Source organism: Pelodiscus sinensis, chromosome 18 (assembly GCF_052426305.1).
Source record: "Pelodiscus sinensis isolate ZL-2025 chromosome 18, ASM5242630v1, whole genome shotgun sequence".
Lineage (NCBI taxonomy): Eukaryota > Metazoa > Chordata > Testudines > Trionychidae > Pelodiscus > Pelodiscus sinensis.
Window position 1 is genome coordinate 27,910,499 of NC_143069.1, and position 17,428 is coordinate 27,927,926.

General features: G+C 65.1%; 1 protein-coding gene across 3 annotated transcripts; it reads left to right on the forward strand.

Annotated features, from left to right (window-relative positions):
* The first annotated feature begins 257 nt into the window (after positions 1–257).
* On the forward strand, positions 258–17,125 carry LOC149523340 (uncharacterized). Of its 3 annotated transcripts, none has more exons than XM_089770029.1 (4): positions 258–713; positions 9,456–10,365; positions 11,682–11,865; positions 14,062–17,125. In XM_089770029.1, the coding sequence occupies exons 2-4, from the start codon at positions 9,559–9,561 to the stop codon at positions 14,931–14,933; spliced, it is 1,863 nt and encodes a 620-aa protein (XP_089626155.1). In that variant the 5' UTR covers positions 258–713; positions 9,456–9,558; the 3' UTR covers positions 14,934–17,125. The 3 variants fall into 3 exon arrangements, with proteins under 3 accessions (XP_089626155.1, XP_089626154.1, XP_089626156.1); XM_089770028.1 differs by lacking the exon at positions 258–713 and adding an exon at positions 8,965–9,159; XM_089770030.1 differs by lacking the exon at positions 258–713 and adding an exon at positions 9,198–9,345.
* The last annotated feature ends 303 nt before the right edge of the window (positions 17,126–17,428 follow it).

Here is a 17,428-nt window from a genome sequence, read left to right on the forward strand (position 1 = left end):
GGAGAGCAGTGTCTAAAGGATGAATTCCAGCTTCACCAAGCTGGGTCCACTCCCACTGGAACAATTCTGTGAACCAAGGCAGAGAATAGGCTGGATGGAGGATGTATAATAAGAAAGAGAGAACTGCAATATGCATGGGACACACTCAGCTCCCAAATCATATCGCCCTGCCCTGTCGGTTACCCTCCGCCTGCCCCACATTATACAAAAAAACCCTCTCTGATCCCCGGGTACATCTCACCCCCTGGTCTGTAATTTCTGCTAGTCTGGTGATTTTCAAAGTACAGGTTGTGACCTGATATTGGGTGACAGCAGGCCAGGTCACCTTGCTGTGAGGTGCTAAGGCAGCTTCCTGCCTGTCCTGGCACTGTGGACTGCGCTCTGCCCTGGAAGCGTCAGCAGCCGATCCGGCTCCTAGGTGGAGGCAAGCTGCCAACCCTCAAAAGACAAAAAAGCAAACTAAGCCAAGAAATGCAGCCAACCCCATTGCAAACCAAGCCCAGAACGAGCACTGGCCATTTGTGCTCAGCAGAGCCTGGTGACAAACCGGGAACCAGTCATTGGACGTGTGGAGCCAGAGCTGGGGGCAGGGGCAGCCTGTGGAGCTGGTGCTGCTGCTGGCCACTTTGGGGTGCAGCGTGGTGCACTGGGCCAGGACAAGCAGGAGGCCGCCTTTACCATCCCACTGTATCACTGACGAGGAGCAGCTGGAGGTAGGCCTGTGCCCCAGCCCTGAGGCCCTCCTGCACCCCAAACCCATCCTCCCCAGCCCCACTTCATAACCTACCCCCCTGCCCAAAATTCCCACCCACATACTGAATTCAGGCTGGCAGGTCCCTGAGAACTAAAGGGTGTTCGGGGGTGGGGAGCAGTCAACCTAAGCAAGTTGCTCTTTGGATCTCCACTGAGGGCCTGTCAGTGCTGGGGGCAGGGAGCTGGGGGGGCTAGTCAGGGGGTGAGGGAGGGGCCTGTCTGTGCTGGGAGCTGGGGGGCTAGTTAGGGGGCCTGTCTGTGCTGGGGGGCAGGGAGCTGGGGGGCCAGTCAGGGAGTGAAGGGGGGCCTGTCTGTGCTGGGGGGGCAGGGAGCTGGGGGGGGCTAGTCAGGGGGTGAGGGAGGGGCCTGTCTGTGCTGGGAGCTGGGGGGCTAGTTAGGGGGCCTGTCTGTGCTGGGAGCTGGGGGGCTAGTTAGGGGTCTGTCTGTGCTGGGGGGCAGGGAGCTGGGGGGGCTAGTCAGGGGGTGAGGGAGGGGCCTGTCTGTGCTGGGAGCTGGGGGGCTAGTTAGGGGGCCTGTCTGTGCCGGGGGGGCATGGAGCTGGGGGGGCTAGTCAGGGAGTGAAGGAGGGGGCCTGTCTGTGCTGGGGGGCAGGGAGCTGGGGGGCCAGTCAGGGGGTGAGGGGGGGCCTGTCTGTGCTGGGGGGGCAGGGAGCTGGGGGTCCAGTCAGGGGGTGAGGGGGGGCCTGTCTGTGCTGGGGGGCAGGGAGCTGGGGGGCCAGTCAGGGGGTGAGGGGGGGCCTGTCTGTGCTGGGGGGCAGGGAGCTGGGGGGCCAGTCAGGGGGTGAGGGGGGGCCTGTCTGTGCTGGGGGGCAGGGAGCTGGGGGGCCAGTCAGGGGGTGAGGGGGGGCCTGTCTGTGCTGGGGGGCAGGGAGCTGGGGGGGCTAGTCAGGGGGTGAGGGAGGGGCCTGTCTGTGCTGGGGGGCAGGGAGCTGGGGGGGCTAGTCAGGGGGTGAGGGAGGGGCCTGTCTGTGCTGGGAGCTGGGGGGCTAGTTAGGGGGCCTGTCTGTGCTGGGAGCTGGGGGGCTAGTTAGGGGGCCTGTCTGTGCCGGGGGGGCATGGAGCTGGGGGGGCTAGTCAGGGAGTGAAGGAGGGGGCCTGTCTGTGCTGGGGGGCAGGGAGCTGGGGGGCCAGTCAGGGGTGAGGGGGGGCCTGTCTGTGCTGGGGGGCAGGGAGCTGGGGGTCCAGTCAGGGGGTGAGGGGGGGCCTGTCTGTGCTGGGGGGCAGGGAGCTGGGGGGCCAGTCAGGGGGTGAGGGGGGGCCTGTCTGTGCTGGGGGGCAGGGAGCTGGGGGGCCAGTCAGGAGGTGAGGGGGGCCTGTCTGTGCTGGGGGGCAGGGAGCTGGGGGGCCAGTCAGGGGGTGAGGGGGGGCCTGTCTGTGCTGGGGGGCAGGGAGCTGGGGGGCCAGTCAGGGGGTGAGGGGGGGCCTGTCTGTGCTGGGGGGCAGGGAGCTGGGGGGCCAGTCAGGGAGTGAGGGGGGCCTGTCTGCGCTGGGGGCAGGGAGCTGGGGGGCCAGTCAGGGGGTGAGGGGGGGCCTGTCTGTGCTGGGGGGCAGGGAGCTGGGGGGCCAGTCAGGGGGTGAGGGGGCCTGTCTGTGCTGGGGGGCAGGGAGCTGGGGGGCCAGTCAGGGGGTGAGGGGGGCCTGTCTGTGCTGGGGGGCAGGGAGCTGGGGGGCCAGTCAGGGGTGAGGGGGGGCCTGTCTGTGCTGGGGGGCAGGGAGCTGGGGGGCCAGTCAGGGGGTGAGGGGGCCTGTCTGTGCTGGGGGGCAGGGAGCTGGGGGGCCAGTCAGGGGGTGAGGGGGGCCTGTCTGTGCTGGGGGGCAGGGAGCTGGGGGGCCAGTCAGGGGGTGAGGGGGGGCCTGTCTGTGCTGGGGGGCAGGGAGCTGGGGGGCCAGTCAGGGGGTGAGGGGGGCCTGTCTGTGCTGGGGGGCAGGGAGCTGGGGGGCCAGTCAGGGGGTGAGGGGGGCCTGTCTGTGCTGGGGGGCAGGGAGCTGGGGGGCCAGTCAGGGGGTGAGGGGGGCCTGTCTGTGCTGGGGGGCAGGGAGCTGGGGGGCCAGTCAGGGGGTGAGGGGGGCCTGTCTGTGCTGGGGGGCAGGGAGCTGGGGGGCCAGTCAGGGGGTGAGGGGGGCCTGTCTGTGCTGGGGGGCAGGGAGCTGGGGGGCCAGTCAGGGGGTGAGGGGGCCTGTCTGTGCTGGGGGGCAGGGAGCTGGGGGGCCAGTCAGGGGGTGGGGGGGCGGGCCAGGGATCCCCAGATCTCTGCAGACACAGGCACGGCAAGCAGACATGCCGGGGGGGGGCAGGTTTAGAAGGGGCTCTGCCCCTGGCCCCAGCCCGGGGGGGGGCACAGGGGGCTGGGTCCGCACCCCGCTGCTGAGTTACCGGCCCCTGCCCGGGAGCTGCGGGCCCAGCTGGGCGGGGGGCGGGGCTCGGCGCGCAGTGACTGGCAGCGACCGCGGCCAATCCCCGCGCGGGGGGATTAACCCTGCGCTGGCCGGGGCGGAAGCTCTTTGTCTGGGGAACCGGCCTCCTCCTGCGCGTGGGCGGGGCGGGGCGGCCAGGTGAGGGGGGGAGGGGCAGGAGCCGGGGTAACGGGTGGGGGAGGGGCCTGTCGGGGATGGGAACAGGGTTCGGGCGGGGCGGGGCCTGTCTGTGCTGGGGGGCTGGGCAGGGGGCGAGGGAGGGGTCTGTCTGTGCTGGGGGGCAGGGAGCTGGGGGGCGGGGCAGGTGGTGAGGGAGGGGTCTGTCTGTGCTGGGGGGCAGGGAGCTGGGGGGCGGGGCAGGTGGTGAGGGAGGGGTCTGTCTGTGCTGGGGGGCAGGGAGCTGGGGGGCGGGGCAGGGGGCGAGGGAGGGGTCTGTCTGTGCTGGGGGGCAGGGAGCTGGGGGGCTGGGCAGGGGGGGAGGGAGGGGTCTGTCTGTGCTGGGGGGCAGGGAGCTGGGGGGCGGGGCAGGGGGCGAGGGAGGGGTCTGTCTGTGCTGGGGGGCAGGGAGCTGGGGGGCCGGGCAGGGGGCGAGGGAGGGGTCTGTCTGTGCTGGGGGGCAGGGAGCTGGGGGGCGGGGCAGGGGGCGAGGGAGGGGTCTGTCTGTGCTGGGGGGCAGGGAGCTGGGGGGCTGGGCAGGGGGGGAGGGAGGGGTCTGTCTGTGCTGGGGGGCAGGGAGCTGGGGGGCCGGGCAGGGGGCGAGGGAGGGGTCTGTCTGTGCTGGGGGGCAGGGAGCTGGGGGGCTGGGCAGGGGGGGAGGGAGGGGTCTGTCTGTGCTGGGGGGCAGGGAGCTGGGGGGCGGGGCAGGGGGTGAGGGAGGGGTCTGTCTGTGCTGGGGGGCAGGGAGCTGGGGGGCTGGGCAGGGGGCGAGGGAGGGGTCTGTCTGTGCTGGGGGGCAGGGAGCTGGGGGGCGGGGCAGGTGGTGAGGGAGGGGTCTGTCTGTGCTGGGGGGCAGGGAGCTGGGGGGCCGGGCAGGGGCGAGGGAGGGGTCTGTCTGTGCTGGGGGGCAGGGAGCTGGGGGGCTGGGCAGGGGGCGAGGGAGGGGTCTGTCTGTGCTGGGGGGCAGGGAGCTGGGGGGCGGGGCAGGGGGTGAGGGAGGGGTCTGTCTGTGCTGGGGGGCAGGGAGCTGGGGGCCGGGCAGGGGGCGAGGGAGGGGTCTGTCTGTGCTGGGGGGCAGGGAGCTGGGGGGCGGGGCAGGGGGCGAAGGAGGGGTCTGTCTGTGCTGGGGGGCAGGGAGCTGGGGGCTGGGCACGGGGTGAGGGAGGGGTCTGTCTGTGCTGGGGGGCAGGGAGCTGGGGGGCGGGGCAGGGGGCGAGGGAGGGGTCTGTCTGTGCTGGGGGGCAGGGAGCTGGGGGGCGGGGCAGGGGGTGAGGGAGGGGCCTGTCTGTGCTGGGGGGCAGGGAGCTGGGGGGCGGGGCAGGGGGCGAGGGAGAGGTCTGTCTGTGCTGGGGGGCAGGGAGCTGGGGGGCTGGGCAGGGGGTGAGGGAGGGGTCTGTCTGTGCTGGGGGCAGGGAGCTGGGGGGCGGGGCAGGGGGTGAGGGAGGGGTCTGTCTGTGCTGGGGGGCAGGGAGCTGGGGGGCCGGGCAGGGGGCGAGGGAGGGGTCTGTCTGTGCTGGGGGGCAGGGAGCTGGGGAGGGCAGGGGGCGAGGGAGGGGTCTGTCTGTGCTGGGGGGCAGGGAGCTGGGGGGCGGGGCAGGGGGCGAGGGAGGGGTCTGTCTGTGCTGGGGGGCAGGGAGCTGGGGGGCGGGGCAGGGGGTGAGGGAGGGGCCTGTCTGTGCTGGGGGCAGGGAGCTGGGGGGCGGGGCAGGGGGCGAGGGAGAGGTCTGTCTGTGCTGGGGGGCAGGGAGCTGGGGGGCGGGGCAGAGGGTGAGGGAGGGGTCTGTCTGTGCTGGGGGCAGGGAGCTGGGGGGGGCAGGGGGTGAGGGAGGGGCCTGTCTGTGCTGGGGGGGCAGGGAGCTGGGGGGCGGGGCAGGGGGTGAGGGAGGGGTCTGTCTGTGCTGGGGGGCAGGGAGCTGGGGGGGGCAGGGGGTGAGGGAGGGGCCTGTCTGTGCTGGGGGGCAGGGAGCTGGGGGGCGGGGCAGGGGGCGAGGGAGGGGTCTGTCTGTGCTGGGGGGCAGGGAGCTGGGGGGCCGGGCAGGGGGCGAGGGAGGGGTCTGTCTGTGCTGGGGGGCAGGGAGCTGGGGGCCGGGCAGGGGGCGAGGGAGGGGTCTGTCTGTGCTGGGGGGCAGGGAGCTGGGGGGCTGGGCAGGGGGCGAGGGAGGGGTCTGTCTGTGCTGGGGGGCAGGGAGCTGGGGGGCGGGGCAGGGGGTGAGGGAGGGGTCTGTCTGTGCTGGGGGGCAGGGAGCTGGGGGGCCGGGCAGGGGCGAGGGAGGGGTCTGTCTGTGCTGGGGGGCAGGGAGCTGGGGGGCGGGGCAGGGGGCGAAGGAGGGGTCTGTCTGTGCTGGGGGGCAGGGAGCTGGGGGCTGGGCACGGGGTGAGGGAGGGGTCTGTCTGTGCTGGGGGGCAGGGAGCTGGGGGGCGGGGCAGGGGGCGAGGGAGGGGTCTGTCTGTGCTGGGGGGCAGGGAGCTGGGGGGCGGGGCAGGGGGTGAGGGAGGGGCCTGTCTGTGCTGGGGGCAGGGAGCTGGGGGCGGGGCAGGGGGCGAGGGAGAGGTCTGTCTGTGCTGGGGGGGCAGGGAGCTGGGGGGCTGGGCAGGGGGTGAGGGAGGGGTCTGTCTGTGCTGGGGGCAGGGAGCTGGGGGGCGGGGCAGGGGGTGAGGGAGGGGTCTGTCTGTGCTGGGGGGCAGGGAGCTGGGGGGCCGGGCAGGGGGCGAGGGAGGGGTCTGTCTGTGCTGGGGGGCAGGGAGCTGGGGAGGGCAGGGGGCGAGGGAGGGGTCTGTCTGTGCTGGGGGGCAGGGAGCTGGGGGGCGGGGCAGGGGGCGAGGGAGGGGTCTGTCTGTGCTGGGGGGGCAGGGAGCTGGGGGGCGGGGCAGGGGGTGAGGGAGGGGCCTGTCTGTGCTGGGGGGCAGGGAGCTGGGGGGCGGGGCAGGGGGCGAGGGAGAGGTCTGTCTGTGCTGGGGGGCAGGGAGCTGGGGGGCGGGGCAGAGGGTGAGGGAGGGGTCTGTCTGTGCTGGGGGCAGGGAGCTGGGGGGGGCAGGGGGTGAGGGAGGGGCCTGTCTGTGCTGGGGGGGCAGGGAGCTGGGGGGCGGGGCAGGGGGTGAGGGAGGGGTCTGTCTGTGCTGGGGGGCAGGGAGCTGGGGGGGGCAGGGGGTGAGGGAGGGGCCTGTCTGTGCTGGGGGGCAGGGAGCTGGGGGGCGGGGCAGGGGGCGAGGGAGGGGTCTGTCTGTGCTCGGGGGGCAGGGAGCTGGGGGGCGGGGCAGGGGGTGAGGGAGGGGTCTGTCTGTGCTGGGGGGCAGGGAGCTGGGGAGGGCAGGGGGTGAGGGAGGGGCCTGTCTGTGCTGGGGGGCAGGGAGCTGGGGGGGCAGGGGGTGAGGGAGGGGTCTGTCTGTGCTGGGGGGCAGGGAGCTGGGGGGCTGGGCAGGGGGCGAGGGAGGGGCCTGTCTGTGCTGGGGGGCAGGGAGCTGGGGGCGGGGCAGGGGTGAGGGAGGGGCCTGTCTGTGCTGGTGGCAGGGAGCTGGGGGGCGGGGCAGGGGGTGAGGGAGGGGCCTATCTGTGCTGGGGGGCAGGGAGCTGGGGGGGCAGGGGTGAGGGAGGGGCCTGTCTGTGCTGGGGGGCAGGGAGCTGGGGGGCAGGGGGTGAGGGAGGGGTCTGTCTGTGCTGGGGGGCAGGGAGCTGGGGGGCTGGGCAGGGGGCGAGGGAGGGGTCTGTCTGTGCTGGGGGGCAGGGAGCTGGGGGGCGGGTAGGGGGTGAGGGAGGGGTCTGTCTGTGCTGGGGGGGCAGGGAGCTGAGGGGCGGGGCAGGGGGTGAGGGAGGGCCTGTCTGTGCTGGGGGGCAGGGAGCTGGGGGGCGGGGCAGGGGGTGAGGGAGGGGCCTGTCTGTGCTGGGGGGCAGGGAGCTGGGGGGCGGGGCAGGGGGTGAGGGAGGGGTCTGTCTGTGCTGGGGGGCAGGGAGCTGGGGGGCGGGGCAGGGGGTGAGGGAGGGGTCTGTCTGTGCTGGGGGGCAGGGAGCTGGGGGGGGCAGGGGGTGAGGGAGGGGCCTGTCTGTGCTGGGGAGCAGGGAGCTGGGGGGGCAGGGGGCGAGGGAGGGGTCTGTCTGTGCTGGGGGGCAGGGAGCTGGGGGGCTGGGCAGGGGGCGAGGGAGGGGTCTGTCTGTGCTGGGGAGCAGGGAGCTGGGGGGCTGGGCAGGGGGCGAGGGAGGGGTCTGTCTGTGCTGGGGGGCAGGGAGCTGGGGGGCTGGGCAGGGGGCGAGGGAGGGGTCTGTCTGTGCTGGGGGGCAGGGTGCTGGGGGGCTGGGCAGGGGGCGAGGGAGGGGTCTGTCTGTGCTGGGGGGCAGGGTGCTGGGGGGCTGGGCAGGGAGCTGGGGGGAGCAGGGGGTGAGGGAGGGGCCTGTCCGTGCTGGGGGGCAGGGAGCTGGGGGGCTGGGCAGGGGGTGAGGGAGGGGCCTGTCTGTGCTGGGGGCAGCGAGCTGGGGGCGGGGCAGGGGTGAGGGAGGGGCCTGTCTGTGCTGGTGGCAGGGAGCTGGGGGGCAGGGCAGGGGGTGAGGGAGGGGCCTGTCTGTGCTGGGGGGCAGGGAGCTGGGGGGGCAGGGGGTGAGGGAGGGGCCTGTCTGTGCTGGGGGGCAGGGAGCTGGGGGGGCAGGGGGTGAGGGAGGGGTCTGTCTGTGCTGGGGGGCAGGGAGCTGGGGGGCTGGGCAGGGGGCGAGGGAGGGGTCTGTCTGTGCTGGGGGGCAGGGAGCTGGGGGGCGGGTAGGGGGTGAGGGAGGGGTCTGTCTGTGCTGGGGGGGCAGGGAGCTGAGGGGCGGGGCAGGGGGTGAGGGAGGGCCTGTCTGTGCTGGGGGGCAGGGAGCTGGGGGGCGGGGCAGGGGGTGAGGGAGGGGCCTGTCTGTGCTGGGGGGCAGGGAGCTGGGGGGCGGGGCAGGGGGTGAGGGAGGGGTCTGTCTGTGCTGGGGGGCAGGGAGCTGGGGGGCGGGGCAGGGGGTGAGGGAGGGGTCTGTCTGTGCTGGGGGGCAGGGAGCTGGGGGGGGCAGGGGGTGAGGGAGGGGCCTGTCTGTGCTGGGGGGCAGGGAGCTGGGGGGGGCAGGGGGTGAGGGAGGGGCCTGTCTGTGCTGGGGAGCAGGGAGCTGGGGGGGCAGGGGGCGAGGGAGGGGTCTGTCTGTGCTGGGGGGCAGGGAGCTGGGGGGCTGGGCAGGGGGCGAGGGAGGGGTCTGTCTGTGCTGGGGAGCAGGGAGCTGGGGGGCTGGGCAGGGGGCGAGGGAGGGGTCTGTCTGTGCTGGGGGGCAGGGAGCTGGGGGGCTGGGCAGGGGGCGAGGGAGGGGTCTGTCTGTGCTGGGGGGCAGGGTGCTGGGGGGCTGGGCAGGGGGCGAGGGAGGGGTCTGTCTGTGCTGGGGGGCAGGGTGCTGGGGGGCTGGGCAGGGGGCGAGGGAGGGGTCTGTCTGTGCTGGGGGGCAGGGAGCTGGGGGGCTGGGCAGGGGGCGAGGGAGGGGTCTGTCTGTGCTGGGGGGCAGGGTGCTGGGGGGCTGGGCAGGGGGTGAGGGAGGGGCCTGTCCGTGCTGGGGGGCAGGGAGCTGGGGGGCTGGGCAGGGGGTGAGGGAGGGGCCTGTCCGTGCTGGGGGGCAGGGAGCTGGGGGGCGGGGCAGGGGGTGAGGGAGGGGCCTGTCTGTGCTGGTGGCAGGGAGCTGGAGTTACGGGCCTGCTGGAGGGAGGCCAGAGAGGGGGGGTCTCCCATGCTGGGAGCTGAGGTGACAGTTAATTGCAGTTCTCACAAGCTTATCACGTAAAACCCCAGCTCTGCCCCTGCCCTGGTTAACAGGAGCCAAGTGGTAAGTTTCCAGCCCTCCAGGCAGCAGAGAAAAGCTGGGAAACCTGAATCTCACAGGGTCCAAAACAGAACCCAGCACTGAGGCAGGAGGACAGGGCTACACGCCTGCTTTGTGACCCCGTGCTTGTAGCACTGGCTTGGGGGCCAATCGGCTGAAGGGGAGCCGGGCTTACAGCTCAGTGGCTGGGTGGGTGAATCAGGTCGGGGTGTTTCTTTTCCCTTCCGCTTCCTGGGGCCCTCCATCCCTGCTGCACAGTAACCCCCCCTCCGCCCCGCCCCCTTGGTGTTTTGTTGCAGGAGCCCCAAGGAGAGCTTGGACCGTCCCTGCAGGAACAAGGGAGAGATGCAGGCTTGCGGACCAGAGTGCTGACCTCTGCTGGCTGTTTCCACAAGACAGAAAATGGCTGCAAAGCACCGTGGGCTCCGGGCCAAGGGTCCACTCCAGCACGTGAAAGCGGGAGCAGAAGATCCAGCAGGTCCCAAACCAGGGAAGGAATCGGAGCGGGAAGGGAAAGATGCTGTGGTGATGTCACCCCTCTCAGCAAGCCCCCTGTTGTCCCGGATAGGGCGACGACAGTCCGGCTCTGAGCAACGGGAGAAGATCTCACAGTATTGGGAAAATGAAAGTCAGGGCATGCTGCCAGTACTCAGGGCCCCTCCTGAAGCTCTACCGGCATCAGCCCAGGACTGGGGAAATCCAGAACTGCCCGAGTTCATGCCAGAGGATGACCTGGAGGCCTATCTGACCTCCTTCGAGCGAGTAGCGGACGCCTGCCACTGGCCCAGGAGAGAGTGGGTGGCCCGACTCCTGCCGTCCCTCGGCGGAAAAGCCCAACAGGCCGTTAGCAGCCTGGATGCCCGAGACGCCCGCGATTACGGGAAGGTGAAGGCCACCATCCTGCGAGGCTGCAGCATCAGCACGGAGATGCAGCGCCTCCACTTCCGGCAGTTCCGTTACCAGGAGGCCAAAGGGCCCCGGGAGGTTTGCAGCCGCCTGCAGGAGCTGTCCCATGGGTGGCTGAAGCCGGAGATCCGCACCAAGGAGCAGATCATGGAGCTGCTGATCCTGGAGCAGTTCCTGACCATCCTGCCGGAGGAAATCCAGAGCTGGGTGTGGGTGCAGCACCCGGAGACCTGCGCCCAGGCCGTGTCCCTGGCAGAGGATTTCCAGCTGGGGCAGCGAGAGGCTGGGATATGGGAGCAGCAGGTGAGAGCAGGCGCAGGGGAGTGTCCAAGGTGGCTGCCTCGTGGGCTCTGCAGGGAATTTTATGGGCAGGTTTGGATGCTGCATGAGCACAGAGGGTTCTCCAGGCAGAACATGAGTGGGGCTTGTTCTGTCATCCAGTCTCAGCATCAAAATATAGGACGCAGGGCTCAGCTGGGTGCCTGCTACAGGGATTTCCTGGGCTCCCTGTCATGTGGTGCTTTGCAGATCCTGGTGTTGAATGGTTTGTAACTGTTGCTCCTCCCACCTTTTCCTGTCACTCTGTATCTTTCAGCGGGCCCATCTAGAGTGGCTGTGACTGCTGATATAGTACACTCAGTGCCTTGCCAGGGTTTGGAGCTACACTCAGATTGGGGAAGGCGAGGGGGAGAATTGGTTACTGTCGCTAAATGTTCCATTTGGTGGGTTATTCTGGATGCTGTGGAAAGGGGTAAGGAAAGGGCCAACGTTATTAAAAGCTTGAGCGGGTGTAAATTAGGGATAGCTGGTGGGGAGGAGAAAGGGGTGCTGTGGACAGAAACAGCCAGAGCAGTCTCTGTCCATGGATGCGGGGGTAGCAGGAGCTGTTCTGGTTTGGCTGGAGCAGCCCTTGCCTGTGGTGAGTTGTTTCCTCCCCCTCCCCATACCCTCTCTTTGAATGAGATAACCGACTAAACGGTCTGTTTAACCAGTTAGCCAATTAAATGGACTTCGCAGCCCTAGTATAAATATGCACCCAGGTGCACCTCTCCGCTCCAGTGACCATTGGGTGCCCTGGGATTTTCAAAGCAAGGGCAGGACTCAGCCTGAATGCCCGAAGCCTGCATGGGTGCTCAGGGCTGAGAGGGGACGCTCCTGGCTCGGCCTGAGGGGCAGACGTGAGCTCCGTGAACGCAGGCCGTTACCAGCCCCTACTGCAGGGTGGCCGAATCCCCCAAGGAGGTGATCTAGATGGCACCAGAGGGCCCCTGCCAATGCGAACCCTTTGAAAGCCTTCCAGGCACACTGATGGCCGAGTGCCTGATGCCTGTAATGCCCTGTTGTCCTTTTCAAGGTCCCAGGGCCTGGACGCCAGGTGCAACGCTGGCCCTGACTGGCTGTGATAGGACCGGGCTCTGGTAGGTTGACCTCTGTGGCTCCCCCTTCAGCTCATCAGCGGGATGAGTCTGTGCTTCAGTGTGTCAGGGCCTGCACATCCCGTTGAGCCTGCGAGGAGCCCCTGGCATGCTTTGCCGGCAGGACCCTTTGGAACCAGCTCTCCCCTGCGGTTGTCAGGCCTTGGCTCCTCCGTAACATGCTTGTCCTGGGTTCGTGCCTAGGTCACGGTGCGAGTGAAGGTTGAGGAAGTGACGTCAGAAGAAGTGGAGACCCCTGTAGCATTGTGGGAATCTCAGCACCCACAGCTGCATCCCAGTCCCAAGTGTGTCTCCCCAGAGGAGTTTGGACAAAGCAAGTCCAGGTTGCCCTGTGCCGATGAGGAGACCCAAGCTCTACAGGACACAGGTACTGGGCCACGTACAAAGGAATGAGGGGTGTTCTCACCAAGGGGGGCACGTGAAGGGGGCACAGACAACAGTAACAAGGGAACCCCCAAGTCAGAGGGCCTGGGGAGGAATTGGGGAGAACTTGATGGCTCAGGAGAATTGTAACATGCAGGGGGGAGGAGGAACCTTTTTGGGTTGGGAGGGGCCACTGACTCACAGAAGAATCAGTCGGTGGCCGCACAAAAGCTTAAAAGAAAGAAACAAAACATCGGGCCCCTGACTGAGGAGGAGAGAGACGCTCCCCACGTTCCCCTCGCACAGCAGAGCCTCGGGGGGCCCAGGCTAGTAGATTTTGTAGGGGAAAAGCCTCCAGGCAGCATTTTACGGCACCGGCCAAGGGGAAGGGAAGCAGCAGCACACGGAGCCACTTCCTCTTAGGGGTGTTCACAAGCATGTCATTCATTAGTCGTGTAGTCGACACAAATCGATACAGGTCAGCACTGCAATCACTCCGTTGTGGCTCGTGCTGGGTCCTAGCACCTCACCCTGCTGCGGCTCTGAATTAGAAACACTTTAAGAGCTGGCACGTGGGTAGGCTGGCCGCTGTGGGGGGTTGATGCCAGGACCCGGCCGGCCTGCCCATGTGCCGGCTCCTAAATTGCGTCCAATGCAGAGCCGCAGTGAGGATTGATGCTGGGACCCTGCCCATGAAAAAATGTGCTTGCAGAGCTGTGTGGAGGGGTTGCTTGTAGCCGATAGCGTTAACCGATAAGCACACACTTATCGTTTCATCATTTAATCGACTACACTATTACATCCCTACTTCCTCCTCATGCCAGCTCTGGCTTCCCTGACTCCAGCCTGTGAGCTTCGGGGCTCCTCTCCCCGCAGCAGTGAGCTAGCGCTGGTGCTCCAGCCCCGCTGGGAGAGCTGCGGGTGGGGAGCCATGGGGCTGGAGTGCCATTGTGGGCTCTCCAGTGCTGGGGGGAACCACGAACCTCAGGAGCCAGGAGCCAGGCAATCCAGGGGCCAGATCCGACCACTAGGCCTTAGCTTCCATGTCTTTCACCTACAGGTAAGCAAGATGGATGCCTGAGGAAGAGAGGGGGATGCATGGTGGCTGTGGGTGCTCATCAAGGGAATGTAGGTATTGTGGATAACAGCTCATCCTCTCCAGTGCCTCAGCAGTGAGTGAGGGGGGCTGGCCATGAGAGGAACAGCCAGGGAGACCTGGTCCTTGCTACTCGCCCACACGATGGTGACCCATCTCCGAGCCCTCTGGGCAATTTGGGAAGTAGCAGTGGGAATGTAGGAGCTAGAATTCAGCCCTCCCTGAATTCACTGCCAGGCCCAGGGCACAGAGATACCTGCAGGTTCTGATGTAACAGATGGTGTAGTAAAAGCACGGCCTAAAGAATGTGCCCCAGTCCTGGGCGCTGTGGTGCTGATGGGCTGAACAATCCTGGGAGGAACAAACTGTCCAGGGCGGCAACAGGTTTGGCTGTGGATCCTGACGCAGGTTAGCAGAAGGGCACATACACAGGGGAGCTAATACTTTAAGTGGATTTCTGTAATAAATGGGGCGTGATGGTCACCTTCTGATCACCGTAGGGAGAGCAGGAAAAGCAGGTGTGTGGAATGGAGCGTCTGTACCATGTAGTCTGGCTCGTCCCGCTTGCGTGGGAATGGATCTGCAGAGAAACTGACGGTGTGGGGCGAGCTAAGAAAGAGAGAAAGCAGCTAGGAAAGGAGAGCAGGCTAAAAGGGAAGGGACCAGAGAGACTCCAGGGGGTGTTCAGTGAATAGACAAGCGAAGGAGAAGCACAGTGAAGGCAAAGGAGACGAGCCAGCCGGGTAGGAGTGAGAAGGGAGGCTGCAGCAAAGAAGTGTGTATGGCGATGGTGGGCAGTGTGTGGCCTGTGGGCTGCACGGCTGCCTACCACTGCTATATGGAGAGGCTGGGATGGTCCTTAGCAAGGTGATGGGGCTGTCTGGGAGGAGAAGGAGGTGGAGAAAATTTTCTGGTAGGGTGTGAGGGGGGGGAAAGGCAGGGAATGAAAAATAGGCATGTGGGGCTTCCTGACTGTTCCTGACTCAGGCTCCTCTTGGGGCATCTCTAATAGAGCGGATGTGAGGCGGCCATAGTCCATGGCATGGGATTTGTGACTCTCCTTTATAACAGCAGCACATGAAATGGATTCTCCTTTCCATCCAGGTGCCGGGATCCTGAGCATGGCTGAGAAGCTGCCTCAGCCTGAAAACCTGCAGCTCCCCACTGGGGGACGGGGACTGGGAGAGAGCGTTACCCCCAGTCATGAGCAAGGAGACACCTGCACAAGGCAGAGGAGGAACCCAGCACAGGAGGCAGATCCCACAGGGGAATGTGGGAGTGGACACAAGAGACTAACACAGACCCCTTCCCCAGGGAGGCCTCAGACCATAGGGGACTGTCAGCCACGTAGCAGCTTTCTCAGGACAGAGAAACCTCACAGATGTAGGGACTGTGGGGAAAGGTTCTGGGGGAAGCAGGAGCTCACAGAGCACGGCAAAGTGCACAGGAGCGAGAGGCCCCATCCTTGTGCTGAATGCGGGAAGAGCTTCAACCGCCTGGCTCATCTCAAGACCCACCAGAGGACCCACACAGGAGAGAAACCCTATTTCTGTGCCGAATGTGGGAAAAGCTTCGGCCACCTCTCCACCTTGACCACTCACCAGCGGCTGCACACGGGGGAGAGGCCCTACTCCTGCGCGGAGTGCGGGAAAACCTTCACTCACCCCTCGGACCTCAACAAACACCAGCGCTCCCACACCGGCGAGCGGCCCTACCCCTGTGCCGAGTGCGGGAAGCGCTTCAGCCAGCTCTCCAACCTGACCAAACACCAAAGAAGCCACACCGAGGAGCGGCCCTACCCGTGCACCGAGTGCAGGAAGAGCTTCAAGTACCTCGCCGACCTCACCGTGCACAGGCGCTCCCACACCGGGGAACGGCCCTTCCCCTGCCCCCAGTGCGGGAAGAGCTTCAGTAACAAATCCTCTCTGGCCCGGCACCAGAGAATCCACGCCAGAGCCACAGCCAGAAACAAGTGAGACTGTGTCTGGACTCACTGAGTTAACCTCTATAAGCAAGTGGAGGAGGACATGAGCCATTATAACACAGCCTGAGGGAAATCACGTAGGCCATCGTCACGCTCTCTCCTCCTGCAGGAGAATGAGGGGGGCTTAAAATTGCTCCTCAGCGGCGTGCCAGTGCCTAGGACCCCCAGAAGATGTTCTGTCCGTTCCCGGTTTCACTAATAACTCGCTCTTATCACAGGTTGACATGCTGTAGAAAGGAGGTCAGGTGAGAGGCGCATCCTGCTTGCATTGCTGCAGCTCCAGGGCAGGTGTGTGTTTGCAGCAGGCCAGCCACAAGAAGTGACAGGATTTTGTTTTCCTGTGGCTTGGAAAGGCCCCAACTTCTGAGACCCACCAACTCCACAGAAGAAACAGGCCTGCCTCCCAACAGCATTCAAACACCCGCTGCCCACAACACCTCTCCAGCTCGCTGCCTGGCTCCTGCAGTGCCTGATTTGTAGTTCAGTAGGAGGCACCAGGGGCTGGCCCTCTGTGATAGGCAGCCTAGCCTCTCTGCCCCCATCCCTGACCCTGCTCTACCTCGTAGGTCTTAGCTGCATCCCAGTAAATATGCCCAATGTCTGCCATGCTGCATTATTAAAGCCCCTTCATCTGTCTGCCTCTTCCCGCTCACTTGTCTCAACCAACACCATAGATGATGCATTTATCACTTACTACCTAATTAAGTGGGCACTTTCCTGGAATAACCAGCTATTTACTCATCTCCCTCCTGTGTCTTCTGTTCCTGCCCTAATCACCACTCCGATCTTGCTTCTGTTGACTCCCTGGGATTGTTTCAGAAGCTGCCTTGGACTACAGCTGCCAATTCAGTTGTACTTAAGGGTTTGGATCAGGCTACACCCTGATCCTGCAAAGGAACTCCCTGTGAGCAGGTGCCTTTGAGGAGTGGGGTCTGTTTTTAATGCACTGACATACCTCATTTGCTGCTATTACGATTGCTTTATAGTTCTCTGGGGCTACGGCTACCCTGCCTTTTTTTGTGAAAGAAGATATGCAAATCATGCTTGTATTTGCATATATTTTTCCAATTCTTTTTGCAGAAGAAGCTTTGAAATGTTGGGGGAAATCCCTCTTTCGCAAGCTCTGTGATTGAGGGGAATAAACTGGAGTAGGGAGCTGATATTTCTTTTGTGTGTCATGGTGGAGACCACTGATTCCAGAGCATGTCCAGCAGTAGAGTCCACACTTTAGAAACATTCACAGAAGAGCTGCAATGATGGCCCAAGGCCCAGGAAAACACGTCCTGCATACCCACTCTGTTCAGCTTAAAGCAGAAATGGGCAGCCTAGGCTAGCAGGTGGGCTACATGAGTGGCCTCCTTCATTTCAGGGGGCCGCAAGATTGTTGTAACCAAGACAGTTTCCTGAGATAGAGCAGTTTTACTAACTGCACTTGCTCTGAAGGCAGAGGGAGTGCAGGGCTTTTATAGTCCGTGTTATGTGCAACCAGCACACCCCTCACTTCACCTGACCTGGCTTTATATGCGTGTCACTTTGGTAATAGTGGTACAAAGAAACCAGCAGAATCTGGCAACTCTGCACGTGGGCTATGGTAAACAAAATGTTTTGCAGGCCATATACAGAACCCTGATGGGCCACGTGTGGCCCATAGATCACAGGTTGCCCACCACTGGCTTAAAAGGAAGATTAAGAGGCAACTTGATAAAACTATTTGATCCTAGAGAGCTCCTTAATCTTAAAACTGAACACACAACATAATCCAGTAGACAGACACTGAACTCAGCAAAGTTCAAGCTGGCAGCAGGGTGAAAATTGTAACCGAGAGGGTTCTAAGCATTGCATAAGGGTACTAATGGGATGTGGTAAATTCCCAATCATTTAGAGTTTCCTTCTGAGGCCTATTCTACATTGCCATGGGCTGGCGGTGTAAGCTATGCAACTTTAGTGAATGACATAGCTGAAGTTAGTGTACTTAGAGCTACTTACCACTAACGCTGTCCTGTTAACTCCACCTAAGGTTCTCGATCTGGAATACCAGAGTTGACGAGCGCTCTGGCTCTTAGGCCCTTGGGATCTCACTCAGATTCTTAATGCCAAGAGCCTGCTGCAAACCATTTCATAAATATGTTAATGAGCATCGGGACAACAAAGGGTTACAATAAACAGAATGTTGGAAAGACTCAACCCTGAGTCACCTAATTAATCCTCTAAGCCAGGGGTTCTCAAACTTTGTGATACCATGACCCCCCTCTAAGTTGCTGCAATCCCCCTCTAAATTGCTCGTGACCCCTGCCGAGGGGTCAGGACCCACAGTTTGAGAAACGTGGCCCTAACCTACAACCGCAGCTCCTCTCCTGTTCAGCACAGAACCTCCCTCCTGGATCCTAGTGCGCCTATGTAGCTGTGACGACGCGTTGGGGTTTTCCCGTCTCCTGCACCCCCGCAAGGGCACGAACAGACTCCCCCAGCCAGTAGAATAAAGGGAGT